This window comes from Typopeltis vanoorti, chromosome 3, assembly GCF_054136105.1.
Source record: "Typopeltis vanoorti isolate ZY-2024b chromosome 3, IOZ_Tvanoo_1.0, whole genome shotgun sequence".
NCBI lineage: Eukaryota > Metazoa > Arthropoda > Arachnida > Uropygi > Thelyphonidae > Typopeltis > Typopeltis vanoorti.
Window position 1 is genome coordinate 152,542,579 of NC_143551.1, and position 19,263 is coordinate 152,561,841.

The window sequence follows — 19,263 nt, forward strand, 5'->3', positions numbered from 1 at the left end:
CACCACACTGCAACAGCAACAATCGAACTTCACACGAGTAGCAATAAAATATCAATGGAAAAAGTGTCTGACAAGGAGACTCTCTATCACCCAAAATCTTTATAGCAGTCCTTCAAGAAATATTTAATAATATAAACTGGACAAACCTTGGTACAAAAATAACAGAAACTTAACATATCTAAGATATGCAAATGATATAATAATTTTTGCAAACACTCCAGAAGACCTTAATATAATGATAGAAGACCATCATGAAAGCAGAAAAGTCGGTCTAAAAATAAACAGAGAAAAAACTAAAATCATGTTTAATCATTTTGTAACACCAAAAAACATAATAATAGAAAACAATTTCTTGAAAAGAGTCTCTTCATATACATACTTAGGTCATCTCGTTGATCTAAACTGTGGACTCCAAAAGGAAATAAATAGAAGAGTTCAACTTTCAAAACAATGATGTCCCACTCTGTTTAAAAAGGAAGACATTTAACCAGTGTATACTTCCAGTCATCACATATGGTTGTGAAACTTGGTATCTAACAAAAGCACTGGCAAATAAACTGGCAACAACTCAAAGAAAAATGGAGAGGTTGATGCTAGGCATCACATTAAAAGATAAGAAGTGAAACACCTGGATAAGAAGCCAGACTCATATCAGTAATATCATTCTTCACCACAAGCGACTACTAAAATGGAAATGGGCTGGACATCTATTCAGAAGAGAAGATAAGCGATGAAAAACCATACTAATGAACTGGATTACAAAAGAAGGGAAATGAGGCCTAGGACATCTGAAAAGAAGGTGGAGTGATGAATTGTCAAATTTTGTTGGGAAAAATGGTCAACCATTTCCAAGAACAGAGAAAGGTGGAAGGAACCGGATGAGGCCTACGTCCAGCAGTGGACAGAAAATGGCTAAAAAGAAGAAGAATCAGAAGAAGGAAAATGTAAGGGTTAATATCAGGAGTTTATTGTGGAAAGTGAAAGATAACAGCAGTGAGAAAGGTTGTCGTGTTGCCGAGGTAGGACAATGACGAGTTGAGATGGAGAACCAGAATCATGAATAGTATGCTAGCAGAGCTGTGTGAGGAGAAGGGACTACAGTTTGTGGATGTATGGCATGTATTTGAGGGAAAAATGGAATTATACAGACATGATGGATTGCATTTGAATGGCTTTGGAGTGAGCACACTGGATAAACTGTTGCTAGATGGAAGTGCAATGGGTGATGCAAGTAAGAGATTAGAAGTAAGAGATGAAATGAAAAATCAGGAGAGTGGTATTGAAAAGACAGAAGTGCTTGGCCAATGGAAACAGTAGTAGTGAGAGAGATGAAGAGAGAATAGGAACAGTAACAACGAAACGGGGGGGGGGGGGTGGACAGGAAGAAAGGCATGGCATAGGGAGAGTGGATGTTGGAAGCAGTAGTGAATGTATGTATGTATGTATGTATGCATGGTGATTATCAACATAGAAATGGAATAGATCAGGATGTAGGTGGGGAAGTTGAGAGTGAGCAGATATATGTGGTAAGCAGAGATAAATGTTTGGGCAAGAGCAGGTGTGGTGAATAACTCATTCAAGCTATTCAAATATAGCCCGTGGTTTGCCATACAAATGAACGAGTTGACAGACGTAGCTCGGCTAGCTCAATTACTTGTTTTTGTGAGTGGAATATTCCAGGATGCAATTATGATTATTATTATGTGATACATCCAGGGAGTCCAAAGACTCATCAAGGGAGAGTGTGCCAACAGCATTGATTGATTGATTGATTGAATTACTCCTTCCAACTACTAACCATGCTCAAACTTGCTTAACTTTTTGCGTGAGCCATTAGTAGCAGAGGCTCTACCAATTGACCAACCTTTGCTAGCAATATTTGAAGAAATTTTATTTTGTAAGTCTCTCGAAACTTCTACTACAGGTAAGGATATTTTTAATATGACTGATTCATTTTTTGCCAAAAACAACCTTGAATTTTTGGGTTGCATTCCAATAATTCCAACCTTGAATTCCAATAAGTCAAACAAGTTCCAGAAAGTGATTAGTGGTGTTGTATCACTGTTTGAATCAAATCATTTGAATCAGTTATCTCTAGGATCCTGGAAATTATGTTCTTTTTCTTCTTTTCAGCCATTTTCTGTCCACTGCTGGACAAAGGCCTCCTCCAGTTCTTTCCACCTTCTCTGTTCTTGGCAATGGTTGACCAACTTTCCCAAATAAACTCTGACAGTTCATCACTCCACCTTCTTTTAGGATGTCCTCGGCTTTGTTTCCTTTCTTTAGGAATCCAGTTCCTAAAGTATGGTGGCCGATCACTCATCTTCTCTTCTGGATAAATGTCCGGTCCATTTCCATTTTAGTCGCTTGTGGTGAAGAATGATGTCAGTGATGCGAGTCTGGCTTCTTATCCAGGTGTTTCGCTTTTTATCTTTTAAATTAAAGTGTGTAAAGGACTCAGATTATTAAACATAGTAAGATAATGACTGCATTCATTTTAAAAATGAGGGTGATCTATTAAAACATGCATGCTTAAAACTGATGACTAATATTCATATGTAGACATATCGTTCCCTAAATGTAGGTTGTAATGCAAGCTTTAACATTATAGCCTACATTTTAGTGGGATCTGATTAGATATCATGCTGTCTAGAAAGACAGCTGCAAACCCACTAGAGACTGATTTTGAAATGTCTCTACAGACTGGTATAAAATCAGGATATCATGCTCTCTCTCTCTCTGTGTGTGTGTTAGCAGACTTGCATAAATAGAAACTGCATGCGGTTTCTGCTTATGAAGCCATGGTACAATGATAGTATATTTATTGGCGCTCATGCAGTACTGTCTATCCCAATGTCTACAGCTTGTAATAATGTCCTGATTCACAAACCAAAGGGACTTATGAAAATCTGATTGGTATTATACACCATGGGCAAAAACTACTTGGCCAATGAATAGAATAACAATAGAATATACATTCTGCCAAAGCACAGAAGATATATAGAAGTACAAGTTTTGCTCAACTGCAAGCCGAAATACAACAGACTAGATCAGAGTTATTTTTAACTGAGCAAAGCACATATCACCTACATTGTACTCTGACTAATTCAATCCCCAGATAAGTGGAATGTCATAGACAGCATACATTCGAAGATGGTCTCAAGAATAGACAAAGATTGCAAACATAGATTGTCAGAAAAATTAAAGCATTTATTCAACAGAGTTCACAAAAATGGAACCTTTTGGAATCCTAATAAATTTATATTCGATTTTTCTATCGAATCGTACTATAATCGTACATATATAGAAGCTTCAGTTTTGACAAAGACTTTAATTATACTATCACCAAGACACATCCCAAAAGTAGACATTATGGCCAGTGTTGAAAAAGCCACTAAATTTCTGTCATGAAGAGACATTATCCACAAGATTACTTGACTTCAGTTTTATTAAACAGTTGCATGGCAAAAAATAATTTCAAATTAAATATAATTTTCAAATTTACATAAACTTCTCCAAGAATCTTTGAGAAGTTTATGTAACAATGATGAAATCGTTATACTAAAGGCAGATAAAGGGAATTCAACAGTCATTTTTTTAAATAGTGCAGACTATAACATAAAGATCACTGACATATTAATGGACTATTCCACATATTCAGAAATGAACCATGATCCAACTTGGTCATTCACACTTATAAATGAATGGGCTAATTTCCAGTACTTTTTAATATGCAGAAGACCTTAAAAAACAACTGAAATCCAGACACCCGATCACTGTGAGATTATATGCCATGCCCACGTGGCATGTAATCAGAGTTCACAAGACACACGTCCTCCTACGTTCAATAATTGATGACAGAAAGTCTGAGATATATTCTCTCTCTAAACACTTAACTTCCTCAAGCCTCATATAAGACATGCAGACTCATATAAAACCTCTAAATATTTTGTAGATAAACTTCTGAACATTCAAATTTCCCCATCAGATAGCCAGCTTAGATCTAGTTTCATTATTTACCAACATCTCTGTTGAAGAATTAATAAATATACTTAAAAACATATTTCCTCTGGACATCAATGTCTCTTCCAACATTGCATAAAATCTTCATTCTTCACTTGGAAAGGAAAATTTTACTACAAAATATATGGTCTTGCAATGGGCTCATCTCTATCACCTCGGATCGCCAATTAAAACTACTTCTATATACTACATATGTATCACTCCAAAGAACTTTTGGTCTCCAGGTCATAGTGATGATGCCATGTTTCATCAACACTCACAATATGAGCCAAAAAATTTGCGCTTGATTTCTCAAAAATGATCCAAAATCCCTTGAGATGACAGCACATTCTCTCTTTTGGTTGTTGGCATTCAAACATTCGAGAACCTACTTCACTGAGAGCTTAATTATCCCAACTCACTTCCTGGATATCCCCAGAGTCTTTGAAAGTCTTTGGCTGGTATTCGTCTATCATCAATGATCATGGCATGCACTTCATCAATGTTTTCAGGTGTGATAGCTGTGGAAGGTCTTCCTGACCTGGGGCATCTGTTGTCCCACGATGCCCAATTTTAAATTCAGCCACCCATCTGGCAACTGTCGGATATTCTGGGGCACAGTCCCATAAAGTCTCACACAAAGTTTGGTGAATATCAGTTGCGGCTTTTCTTGCAGCACAAAAAAACTTAATGACGGCACCTGCATCTGTGTCTTTGAATTTCTTCAAAACCTCTGACATTTCTTAATGTCAGAGGTTTTGACATTAAGAAATGACATTTTGACATTTTTTCTTTTCCTAAAAGGAAAAAAACAAATTATTACAATTTGATGAAACATAGGGGATTAAAGGGTTTTAAGATATATTCTTTCTTGTGGTTATATCAGTTGCTTTAATATCATTTTTGTTCTAGCTGTTTATCAGAACTTTTCAGTCTCCCCATCCTTGTATAGTCCTCATTTATGCAAAAATTAATAAGAAAATTACATAAACCTATTTCATACCTCTGGACAAATTAAGAACATCTTTAAAAATTCCTGGACAAGCAATAATTTTTGAAATGTCTGACTTTGAATATAAGAATCTTTCTAACGCTCTGTTATCATTGAAGGCTAAGGAAGGAGCTTTGTGAACCCAGTTATCATTTTCAATAAATAAATTGTATAATCAAATAAAGCTGGCTTGGTTGGCCGAGTGGATAGCGTATCCGCTCCACAGCCAAAAAGATGTGGGTCTGAATCCTTCAGTGGGCATGGATGTTTGCGATTGTTTTTGATTTACAGACAAAAAATGCTAGTGACTCCACTATGTCCTTTGCATCAGTCACTCTATTCCCATTTTTATCCAACAATGTTATTCTTCTACAATTATTTCTCCTCCTACTGGCTACGCAGTAGATGGCGTTGGTGTAGATGATGATTGTAGTTGGTGGAGATGGAGAGTTGTAGAGTAGATGCCCTCCCTCGATGAGTCTTTGCACTCCCTGTAGGTGTCACAAAATAATAATATGTAATAGACAATATAAAAAAAATGCTTTTACTCGCAGTATAATTTTGTTAACAAAATAAACTGGTAATTATAAACATAAAAAACTGAAACTGGCACAATCTAATTAAATACTGTAGTACATCTATACATGTTATTCTTCTCACACCTTTGTCCCTTAAATATGCACACTGAGCATTTTACATAAATGAAAATGCTTTTAATACTGTTATGTTATTTGAAAATTACAATTATCTGGCATAGACAAGTCAAAGACTGGATCATGTGACAGTGCATCATGAAAAGTGAGTCTGGCTCCACAGCGAGTGCTACCTATTTTCTTGTTTTCATGAATTTAATTATTTGTCTTTCCTATTAAATTATTGTTTATGGATAATTTATATAAATTCACCCTTCATTACGAACAATAAAACTGAGTTGTTGTGAGGCATTTTATGGTGTACGTTAACAAAGTAGACCTGTACTTTGGACAAGTAAAATTTTTATGTGACTTGTAGATTTAAGTTGTATTTCTAAAACCATGACCATATATACCAATATGGTGATGTACTATGATTGGTACACATTTTAGGTGTACCAATTGGTGTACACCTAAATCAGTGTACATTTGGTGTACACTACATGGGAGATAAGAAATTTCCAGTAACCTGGGTATTTGAAACAAAAAATCAAAGGAATATGAATGAGAAAACCAAAATAATACTGATATATTGATGCAGTTAAGAGCACTTTAAAAGTAACAAAAGTAAGAGCTGATCAAATTAGTGCTAACATAAAATAGGTTTAGAAAGTTTTTTTACCTTGGGTATAATATATGTTAAAGATACCAAGCTATTTTAAATATAAACCTAGTTTTTTACTTCATTTCCCCAGTAAGCAAACAGACAAGTCAGTCAAGTTTGCACCTGCAAGTGTTGCAAGTCTAGCTGACCCTGCATGTAGTGCAAATCAAGGCAACTTGTGGTAAAGTGAGTATAAGCTCTGATCATTATTCTTAATATTTACCCTTAATGCAAAGCACATCTCCTGGGAGGAGATGTATGATGCTATGTATTAAAGGCAAGGTCCAATACCCAGACCAGTTTCGACCTTTATTGAGGTCTCGTTAGTGGGAGCCAGGCTAAGAAATACTAAGTTTTAAGTAATACAGAGCTTATAAATATTTTACCAAAACAAGTTACCATAAGGTGCTTTGACCTTATTAAATAAAAAATCTCGGAATGAGAGATAGATGTAGAAAGTTTTTTACCTTGGGTATAATATATGTTAAAGATACCAAGCTATTTTAAATATAAACCTGTTTTTTTTACTCCATTTCCCAAGTAAGTAAACAGACAAGTCAGTCAAGTTTGCACCTGCAAGTGTTGCAAGTATTGTTGGCTCTGCACGTAGTGCAATTCAAGGTATATACTCACTTTACCATGAGTTGCCTTGACTTGCACTACGTGCAGGGTCAGCTAGACTTGCAACACTTGCAGACACAAACTTGACTGACTTGTCTGTTTGCTTACTTGGAAAATGGAGTAAAAAACCAGGTTTAAATTTAAAATAGCTTGGTATCTTTAACATATAAAATAGGTTTGGAAGAAAATGGAAGAAAATTGTAGATGGGAAACCAATCATGAAATAGTAATTGCATTAGACTATTATGGTAACTGATATACCTCTTGAAAGAAGTATACTACACATAAAACAATGAGGATTTTTTTTTAAATGATTTAGCTTTACCTTATCGGCTTGGCGAAGACAGTCAATTCGCCTCATTTTTCCTTTTTGATCTGGATTACTACGTACACAAGTTACACATTTGTTCCCTGTTATTCCTAGAACAAAATCTTCTCTACATTCCTGAGTAATGTCTTTCCGCAATTTACCTAGTAAGCGAGAAGCCCACTTCTGCTTCACTTCAAGTTTTTCATTCTATTAAAAAATAACAATCATAATAATGCATATCAAAATTAAAATATGATTTTAATTAAAATTTCAATTAATTAAACAATGATTTTAAACTAATATACTTTGTAGTGAGAACAATGTTAAAATGCAATGTGCTTGAGTGTATACTTTTAATTAATATATGTTAATGAAAATTTCCATTCTGTATGAATTTTAAATTATAAAATTATAAAAACAAGTTTATTTATTAAGGCCATATAAATATGGTGTGTTGCTAGGGAGCATGAGATATTTTAAGAATATTATGTATGTCCATGCATATGTGTATTGCTAATAGAAATTTTGCAATATTATATAATTCAAAAGGATGACCAAAATAGTTTTTGAAATTCTGACATTTTTATTGGAATACTTCATAAAATTACAATTCAAAAATATTATGCAACAAACATGCATTTTTCTCTGTGGTCTTGATCCAATCCTCTCTCTCTGCAAGTAGGCTGGTCTTTCAGACATGATAATGAGATCCATCTCTTGGAGACAAAAAATATTGCAACTTCCTCAACACTAGTAAAGTGTGATCTGCACAAAAAATTATCTATCAATTGAAACAAGTTGCAGTTTTTTTTTTGTTTTTTTTGCATATGTATTTCACCCACAAATGGTTGTAAAATCTGTATATAGTACATTAGCAGTGACAAGCAATTAGATAATTAATTGGGATTTGATGGGATTTGAATCGATAGCTGATGATTGCATTTTAATTATGGAAATGAGGACTGGAAGTAGATGAAATGTCTAGAAGAAAAAGAAGAAGAAAGTATCTAAGAGATAACTACCTTAGGCAGCATGTGATAGGCGCAACATGAAGTTTAAGAGCATTGGATTTGGTGGTAGCCAAAGAACACGTTTGTAAATCATGTATCAACACTATAACCTATGCTACGGAAAAAAAAATTACTACATCAATGCTAAAGTAATGTTATTATTAATATCTATTTTTTCCACCAGAGATCAGGCCAATAGTTTTAACAGTTGACCAAATTAATGTAACTTTAGCATACTATGTAGATTGTAGTGCAGCTTGTTTCTTTGTAAAAGTGTATACTCCAGATGATGATCTTGATGTGAAGATTGAAATATCAAGTGATTATTGTGGTTTATATTAAACTGTAGTTTTACTCTAACACAGTAGTTGTTTCCATAATTTTTATGATGAATTTAGTAAAAACAGTTGCGCCTGAAAATGGTCTTTTCTACATTTTTAATAGCCCAAATTTCCCTTTCTCACAGTTTCACAATCCTGACTTTGGTTACATCTAACCATTTCTGCTTTCTTATTTCAGTGAAACTTAGACAATCAGATCATAATAAAGTAGCTCTTTATCCATAATACTTTCTTTAATATCATCTAGGGATAATTTCTTTATCCCTAAATGTAATCTTTTTCTTGCTTTGTTTTTATTACCTATGCAATACACCACTCCTGGTGTTCAACTATTACTATCAGTGTAACATACCAAATGGAATTTCAATAACCCAAAGCCATAACCTTACAACTGGCTTAGTTTAATTGGATGGAAATTATAGCTAAGGCAATTAAATCCACAAAAGTATGTTAAGTGTATCTTTGCAATTTATGTGTTTTACAGGATGAAAGATTCAAACTTTTGAGAAGAAAAAATAATCATAACCTTGTCACTTCTGTCTGAAACAGACTAAATCACCTCCAGTCAAAAGCATTCATATCAATGACTTTCCAACCAATGGACAATTGTTCATATCTTTATAACTGGAACATAAATGCTTTCGACTAGTATCCATTATGTCCATAGCACCAGTTCACTCAAATTCCACATCAGATTTATTCCTTATTACACTATCCTACTAGATGTTAGCTGACAAAATCACATCATTCAACTGGCTTCAACCATATTTCAAATACAGCTATTTCTTGATATTAATGATTGACCAAAAAATTCAACCCAACTTAATTTTTTCAGGGACTAAACATGCAGTTGGGTTGAATATGACTGCTTCTGATATTACTTAAGGTCCTCTGAAAAATTCAGACCAACTGACTAAAATGAAAGTTAGGATTGTAGGGGAGTTGCTACTTCACAGACATCCCTGCAAGTAGCATTGTTTAACCAGTTTCAACCAAATTTGAAGAATCGCTGAATACCTGAAAGACTAAAATGAAGGAGAGGAGAAGATGGCAAGGGTGCCTTTTTCTCTGAGCAGACCTCTAGAGGATGAATTACTCAACAGTCAGCTACTGGAACAAATCTGAAAACACACCCCAACTCAACATCACCAGAGTTAAAGATCGGTACTATCAACACAAGAAGCCTGAATGGCAAAGAAATGGAGCTAGCTGAGGAATTAGATAAGTACCAGATCGACGTAACAGGGTTACTGAAACAAAAAAGACAAAACTGGTGAGATCTTTCTGAGCAATAAATACAAAATGTTATATTCAGGCAATGACAATCAAGGAAAAGAAGGAGTAGCCATAGTATTCAACACTAAATACGAGGCTAATCTTCTTGAATGGCAGGCAGTCTAAATAAGATTGGACTAGAGAGTTGATTAAACTTCTAAATGAAAGATAAAAATCAACGAGAAACAAACAACAGCAATAAAATGTACCAGGAATATAGAGCGAATTATAAATATCTTGCTAGAAGGGAAAAAATTAGTGCATGTAATTACCTATCTAGGAAATCAAATAACTCTGCAAGTGATTCTTGTAGTTCTCTTTCATTTTCTGCTATTAATGCAACACTGTCTGCAAAGAATTCAAAGAAAAAATCTATATTCCACTAATGACTTTTTTCTTTGAATTCTTTAATAGCCTCTTTTACGTAGATATTAAAAAATAGTGAAATCCTCATCCTTATCTTTCTTATTTTAGCTTCTTTCCCTTATTTTTCTATAACTGTGGTTTGATTTTTATATAATTGATAAATGATTTTTCTGTCATCATAATCCATCTTTAGATTTTCGAGTGCTTCACCATGATATCCCAGTCAATGTTATCAAAAGTTATGAATGCTATAAGGACAAGTGTGTTTATTCTAAGTGTTTTTTTCTATGATCAACGGAAGAGTTAGTATAGCTTCTATTTCTTCTGAAACCAAATTGGTAATCTCATATCTGCAGACCACTCCCACATCCATATGCACCATTGCAGCCAACTTGTTTTTATCCTACAGTATAGAATGAAGAGATATAGAGATAGGAATAGCTGATGCATTATATGATGCTGAATCTGAAGACATTAAAGTCATCATTACAATAATAGTGTAGGGAATGGTATTTCAGAATATGTGCATTTCTTTCAAGGTCATCTTGCCTAATAATATCAGTTTACCTTATCCTTGAATAGAATAGTATGTTGACTCCTGGAATTGCACTATGTAACTATACATTCAGTTAACTAAGTGATCAAACTTTTGATCACTTAGTTAACTGTAGTTATCATCAAAATGACACTTTTGTGTCATTTTGATGATATAAATTAATTTCAAAATCTCTGTTCTTCATTACTCACTTTTGCATAGATATTAAGACAAGAAAGTTCAATTCATAACATGACTAGAATTTCTGAAACTAAATGTACTTATATTTACATTTTTTTAAAAATATATTCCTTGTTCTAATATGTAATATGCAAATATATATTTAATAAGTTAAATGTATAAAATAATTTACTTGCAATTCTTCTTTGCATTTCTTTTCTTCTTCTAAACTCATTCGCTTCTCGTGCTTTTTGAGATGCCTCCGTTTTGCTGCCTGTAAGTTAAACCAAGTATAGGAAAAAGCCTTCACATGAGGCAAGAGAGCCTCAATGAATGGATGGAATTCATCCTGTAGAGGAAGTGAAAGAATAAATGAGATTTTTAATTTAAACAAAATAACTCTTGTTTGAAGTCAATTTCAGAAATTCAATTACAATTAGCTTCTTGTGAAAAGGGAAATGCGAGTTATTTTAATAAGAAAAAAAAGTTTCATCTGTTGACTAAGATAGATGCGACAATCTCCCAAAACAAACCTTTACTTACATCTACTACTATCAGCAATACAAATCACAAACAAAATAGGTGAGTTGCCCACATCTCAGTGGTAAGACACTGGATACTACTTCTAAATGTTCCATCTGAATCCAACTTATGCCATAAACATGCAGAAAATGCTTCCATGTATTTGTGGTTATAAGTATTATAGGAGTGACTATAGGAAATAGAGTGGATCTACAGAAATTTCAATTCCTTTGAAATAAAAAAAAAGCCAATATTTTAATTTTGTATCAGAATAACAGTAATTTAAAATAGAGTACACAACAAAATAAAAATCAAAAGGTGTGGGTATAAGGTTTTTCAATTTTTAATGGTAATTTCATGCATGAAAGGCTGTTCAACTGCTCACTACATGGTCCTATTCTATTCCCTCAGCCATACGGCTGGTGGGGGTAGTTACCATACTAGGAAGAGAGATGATTATGAGCAAGGTGGTTTCCCATTGCCTTCCTTGCCGTAGTATATTTTATGACTATAATTTATATTTCCTAACAACAGAAAGAAAAAAAAAGTATTAAAATATGCAAAAAATCATATAAAAAGACACCACTTCCCCCAAATAACATACATCATCATCACTCACACACAGCCAGTGGGAATCTCTTATTTTTGATAAAACTTCAATATTAATTCACAATGCTGAACATCCTGAATGTCCAAACACTATGATTCCTGCCACAACAGCGGCACTTATTTACTCCTTTATTCAACAATAAAGGAGTAAATAAGTTCTCATATTTTATTCATATTTTCAAGTGAAAATAAATTATTCCATGAACATAATATTTACTTTTGCAGAATGAAATCATAACATGATTCTCTCTGAATACCACTTTAAGACATATCTCCTGTATATATAGACTTTAATAAAATTTAAGAGCAAAGTTTCAAGAAATAACATTCAAGGAAAACAAAATGGAAACTCCTAGGTTATTTTACCTACTAGCATCTTTGGGATAGCTTCTTTAAATATAAAGAGTGTGATTTCTTCAGATATTTGATGTCTATTTGTTTGTCCACAATTTTTTTTTTTTTTTTTTCAATGTTAAAATTGGAACTTATTAAGTTATTTAAACTGTATTCTTAAATGCCATGTTCAAGATCAACCTACAGCAGAATTTATGTATTCACCTAGTATCAAACTCTTAAGACTCGTCTAAAACATCTCTATATCTTACAATTTGGCTTAATGGAATGAATACAGCAGATAAAAATAATTAAACACAAGTTAGTAGTTCCTATTAAAAGTTTTTTCATTGGTTATACTATAACTTAAAGGTCGAAACCAGTCTGGGTAGTAGTAGTCCTTTCCATAATGCATGGTATTATACACATCCGAAAGAGTGTGCTTTGCATTATGGAATACTAAAGCAATTAATATGAAGTCATTAGCCTCTATATACAAGTAGCCCAGTCATGAAGATACTTCACATGCAAACATTGTTTGTTTGCACTTGGATAAAGGATTAAACGAACAATATAATTTCTTGGCATTTTTAATTTATAGTATAACTAAGTGAAGAAAAACATTATCCCTAATCCAGAGTATTTTAATAATAAAGTGTGAGACCTTTTGACTACTTGTATAAGGGAAATATATGATTTCTCCATTACTTCAACCTTGGTATCTCCTCTGGGTATGGCTCCCACTGATGAGACTTCAACTAAAATCGAAACTGGTCTGGGTAGTGGCCTTCCCATAATGCATAGCATTATGGCATTAAGGCAATTAATGTGAAGTCATTAGCCTATATATATACAAGCAGCCCAGTCGTGAAGTTACTTCATGTGCAAAAATTGTTTGCTTACACTGGGATAAAGAATTAAACCAAGAATATTTCTTGGCAACTTTAATTTAATAGTTCCTATATTTTGTCTCTGTCACAGAAACATCATCAAGGATGCAATATTGAAATTGTAAAAAAACACACAGAAAACAATAACTGGCAGAAGTCACACTAAAAGCCTAAAGTCTTATGAGGGGGTGCCCTCTGTGTATGCTGTCAGTTAGCCTCAGCTGTTGGACAGGAGACTAACTGACAATAAGAATGACTTTTCCAAATCTTGGGAAGTTTAACTCAATTATATTTATTTAGATTAGGCTGGTTTTTAAATTTTCTGCTGATTCCAAAAAATCTTTCAAGAAGTCTGTAATTAATGTGGTGAAGCATAGTAGTTTTTTCAATTTGACTGTCAGCTAGACCTGACTGATCGCTGTTGTGGTGGCAGATGTATTTCTTGTGTTCACCGAGGCAGATCTCTCAGTTTGACCATAATATGATAAGTTGCGAGAACAAGGAATCTGTAAACACCTGAAACAAATGGGGGGGGGGGGGGAATGGATAAGTGCAGCAAGCATCAGATTTGAAATTTTGTCATGTTGTACCATCATTTTTTATTTGTTTAACCTTGTTTAACCGGGTGATGCCCCGGTTAAACAAGGTCCCCGTTGTTTTCGCCAGGGAACCAGGGCGAACAGCGAAAAGTCAGCTACTGGAACAAATCTGAAAACAAACCCCAACTCAACATCACCAGAGTTAAAGATCGGTACTATCAATGTAAGAAGCCTGAATGGCAAAGAAATGGAGCTAGCTGAGGAATTAGATAAGTACCAGATCGACATAATAGGGGTGACTGAAACAAAAAAGACCAAAACTGGTGAGATCTTTCTGAGCAATAAATACAAAATGTTATATTCAGGCAATGACAATCAAGGAAAAGAAGGAGTAGCCATAGTATTCAACACAAAATACGAGGCTAATCTTCTTGAATGGCAGTCAGTCTCAAGTAGAGTAATGTGGGCAAATATGAGAATGGGGAACTGGACAATGAGACTTATTTGTGCCTATGGTCCCACAGAAGGTTCTACTAAGATAGAAGTGGAGAAATTTTTTGACACTCTAGAAAAAGCGACTGACACAATGAAAAAGGAAAAGTTGGTCCTTGTTGGAGATCTAAATAGCAGAGTAGGAAATGATTGTGAGACATACAAAAATATTTTGGGAAAATTTGGAGAAAAGAGCCAAGCTAATAATAATGGCAAATATCTGTTGGATTTCTGCTCAGGACATGGACTGGTTATTACTAACACCATGTTCCAACATAAAAATGTGCACAAATTCACAAGGAGAGAAGAGGCAAGAAATAAGAAAAGTCACATCGACTATGTTATTGTTTATAGTGATGTTTTCTCCCTGCTGCAGGACACCAGAGTGTACAGAGGATTTGAAATTGGAAGTGATCACTATTTAGTCTTGAGCAGGATAAAATTAAATTTCATATTGAAAAGAATAACATGTAAGAAAGGTTTAAAGCGAATAAAAGTTGAGCAGCTCTCAGATGTGAACTGCAGACTAAAATACACAAAGATTATTGAAAAGAAAATGAAAGAGTTTGAGAACAGGAATCAAACCTTGGAGATTCAGTGGCAAACTGAAGAAAACATTGATTGATTCTGCCAGAGAGGCATGTGGTGAGGTTGTGTGCAAGGATAAAAAAATCAGAACTCCCTGGTGCACACAGAAAGTTAAAGAGGCAGTGAAGGAAAAGAAGAAAGCATATCAAAAGTTCCTAGCAAAAAAGTCAGCTTTTACTCTTACAGAATACAGAGACAAATGTAAGAAAGCTAAACAGTGTGTAAAACTAGCTAAACAAAAGTCATGGGAGGACTTTGGCAAGAATATAGAAAATAAATATCAAGAAGGTGGCAAAATATTCTGGAGGTTGTTGAAGAAGCTTAGGAATGGAGGAAAGAGTGCTGTAAAAGGTGTTAGAGATGATAAAGGTGACATGAAAACAGGAGAAAAAGATATCCTTGAAGTATGGAGTAATTACTTTGAAAAACTGCTAAATGAACAAGCAGTGATGACAGCACAGTGATAAAAAACACTGACCAGGCATGCAGTCAGGAATACATATCCATACTTGAAGTAGAAAAAGCCATCAAAGGCTTGAAATGTGGAAAGGCAGCAGGAGTAGATGATATTCGACCAGAAATGCTGAAGTATGGTGGTATAAAAGTCTTGCAGTGGCTGCACTGCATAGTTCAGAAAGCCTGGACAGAGGGACAAATTCCCGATGATTGGAGTAGAGCTCTCATAGTACCCATATATAAAAAGGGAAATAAAACTGAATGTGAGAATTACAGAGGTATTTCCCTACTGAGTGTTCCTGGCAAGATCTATGCAAGTATACTTGAGAAACGGTTGAGAAGAATTGTGGAAGAAAAGCTTGGTGAAGAACAAGCTAGATTCAGGCCAAATAGAGGCTGTCAGGATCAGATCTTCACTTTACGACAAATAGTCGAGAAAGCATGGGAATATAACAAAGATCTGTATTTAAGTTTTGTCGATTTGGAAAAGGCATATGACAAGGTGCCAAGAGAGAAGCTATTCAATACGCTGCAGTTATATGGTGTCAATGGGGCATTATATCAAGCAATACTTAGTCTTTATTTGAGTTGTAAGTCAGCAGTTAGAATTGAAGGAAGTACAGGAAGATGGTTTAATGTTAAATCTGGTGTGAGACAAGGATGTACATTATCCCCTCTGTTATTCATTATCTATATGGATCACATTATGAAGGAAAGTGGTATTAAACCTGATATCAAAATTGGAGATGTTAATGTCAGCTCTTTGCTTTATGCGGTTGATGTTATACTTCTAAATAAATCCGCTACAAGTCTGCAAGATTCTCTGACTAAATTGAATTGCTGTTGTAATAGATATGGTATGAAGGTCAGCAATAAAAAGACAAAGACAATGAAAATATACCAGAATCATTGAAAATGTCAACTGTGTTGTGAATGGAGAACCTGTGGAACAAGTAAAACATTTCAGCTACTTAGGCACAATTTTTACTGAAGATGGTAAATTAAATATAGAAATAGACAACAGAATCAGCAAAGCTGGTATGGTGGGAAGTCAATTGAATAAATTCATATGAAATAAGAGAGAAATTAGTCGGAACACTAAATTAGCTGTATACAAGACAGTGTTGAAACCAGTTTTAGCTTATGGATCTGAGAGCTGGGTCAGAAGTAAAACACTTGACTAAAGACTAGAGACCGCAGATATGAGAGTCCTGAGAAAGATTAGAGGCGTGAACAGATGGCATCAATGGCAATATCATATTAAAAATGAGGATATTAGGAAAGAACTTGACATTGTCAGCATCCAGGAATGCATTGGCAGAGCTAATCTCAGGTGGTATGGTCATTTAAATAGAATGAGAGAGGAAAGATTAGCAAAACAAGTGTTCTCTGCCAGGTTGGCAGGAAAACGACCCAGAGGAAGACAAAGATATAAGTGGATTGATACAGTACAAAGTGCTTTAGACGATAGAAATATAAGATCTGATAATGTTGGAGTCTTGACAAGTAACAGACTGATTTGGAGGAAAATTGTAGATAGGAAGTTAGTAATGATGTAATTTTTTCAAGTAGTACTGTCATATCCTGTACACCCCTTGAGGGTACATGGCAGGAATTTGATGATGATGATGAGCATCAGATTTGGTTTGAAAGCAAGCAATGCCGAGATTATATTTCTTTAAAGGTCTGGATATAGTAAATAGTAATGGCATTACTGTAATTTATATGTTGAGAAGCTTTATTAACAAGGGCTTTAACGACACCATATTGCTGAGGGGATAGGGAATGCATGTATGTATACGACCTGTGTGTGTGTGTGTGTGTGTAAGTTTTCTGTAAAATGAGAAAGAAAAGACACTACTGGAAAGATGTGTCATTACACTATCTAAAAAAGGCAGGCTACTGTTATTTTCTTTTTCTATCATCATCACCATCATGTACGCGTGGTTAGCCTAGTGGCTATGTGCTTCGTAATCATATGCCTGGGGAAGGAGTGCCCTAGGTTCGATTCCCGCCGATGACATGAGCTTAAGGATCTTCCTCAGCCATAGCCAAGCTAGCCTGTCTTGGGCATGGACAGCAGGGGTTTTTCCCCAGTTTATCTGGGGTTTTTCATCCTGCAAACAGGCAAACCAGCCCTTTGAACATACACGGATACAGTCAGGAATACTTAAGACAATCCCTCCAGTCATAGGTCTGAATTGTCAGCTATGCTGGTCCTGAGCCCGGATAAAAAAATAGGGGGGATTGAGGTGGTGCCGTACCTCCCCGTAAAAGGGGCTCATGGCCGTTGAATCACCATCATCATTGGCTCATCAGCCCTATGTAAGCCTTGGCATTCTTCAGAAACTTCTGCCAGCATTCCTTATTCAATGCCAAACTTCTCCAATTTTTGACTGCTAAAATCTTAATATCTTGCATCACTCCATCTTAGCATTAAACATCTTAACTATTCTAGTACTATCCATGTGTATAATGTGTCCAGCCCAACTTAATCTATTTATTTTTATGTACTTAATAATGTCTGGCTCATTAAATAATCTGTATAGTTCATGGTTATATCTCCCCCCCCACACACACACACCATTCTCTTGCTCAAAAATATATCTGAGAACTCTTCTTTCAAACAGTCCTAGCAATCTTTCATCTGCCATTGATAATACCCAGTTTTCAGAGGAATAAGTTAACACTGGTCTTACAAGTATTCATATTAGAAATTATGGACTTTACAATCGTGTTATAAATAACTCTTAATTTCCCGACGTTTCGATCTTCATATTAAGATCATCATCTGGAGCATATACAAATATACAGGACAAGCTGAGTTACATTACATACAGTAAGCTAGAGAAACAATGATTTGATTGTTTTAGGTTATTCTACTGGCATGACCTCTAGTGAAAAAAAAAAAAAATTAATTAAATTATTTAGAAACTACATCAAGCTAAATTCTATTTATGATAACATGAATAAACATTCTTTCTTATAGATAGTTTTCTTTCAGTAACAATGATGTCCTATTTTTAGCATTACAATTGTTATTTTTGATTTAGGATCCTGGATTAACTACAGTCCTGTTTATAGTTACTATTAGAGAGGAAGGTTCCGTGGGTCGAATATGTGCCTTCCATATGTTAGGGATTTTTAAACCATCATTATTGTTGAGATTGGGGTGGTTGATAATAATCTCACAGGCTTCCTTAAATTTGCATCATACCATATTTTGGTGTGATGGAGACAACTAGTGCTTTTCCGGTCAATTCTATGTAAGGTGTTCAGGGCATGATCAGAAAGGCCAGCTTCACCATAATTATATTTAATGTGTCGTTTATGTTCTTTTTGTCTAATGGGAATTGTGCGTCCTGTTTCCCCTACATATGGTATGTTACAGGTGCAATAAATACGGTATACTCCAGGGTGGGCCAGCAGAGGGAGTGGGTCTTTGAATGAGTTGAGTAAGCTTTTTAATTTTGCAGGAGGTTTAAAGGTGCCTTTGAAGTTGTATTTTTGTAGTATTCTGTTTATTTTATCTGATGTCCCTTTAATGTAAGGAATGGTTATAGTTTTATTGTAGTCTGGTTTGTCCTTGATTTTTATTGAGATCTTGTAGAGAATTTTGTTAATAGTGTTTTGGCTGTACCCATTTTTTGAAAAGTATTGCTGATAACTTTAAATTTGTCTTTCAGTGCATGTTCACTTGAGCAGATCTTCACAACCCTGTTTTTTAGAGTATTAATGACACCTAGTTTTTGTGTTGGGTAGTGGTAGAAGTTTATGTGTATATATTTGGCCAGTATGTGTTGGTTTCCGGTAAACAGTGAAGGAAAGATTGCTGGAAGGAAGACGTGTGACAAGTGTATCTAGAAACAGAACTGTGTTCTGTTTTTCAATCTCAATTGTGAACCGT

General features: G+C 34.7%; 1 protein-coding gene across 2 annotated transcripts in view; it reads right to left on the bottom strand.

The window, feature by feature from the left end:
* LOC150108663 (nuclear factor 1 A-type-like) overlaps positions 1–19,263 on the bottom strand; it is a 299,832-nt gene that overhangs the window by 213,664 nt on the left and 66,905 nt on the right. For both annotated transcript variants that reach the window (XM_090416139.1, XM_090416138.1), the window contains exons 3-4: positions 11,121–11,276; positions 7,236–7,427 (exon numbers count right to left, since the gene is read on the bottom strand). In XM_090416139.1, coding sequence (XP_090272265.1) covers positions 7,236–7,427; positions 11,121–11,276 — 348 coding nt within the window. The remainder of the gene's footprint in view (positions 1–7,235; positions 7,428–11,120; positions 11,277–19,263) is intronic.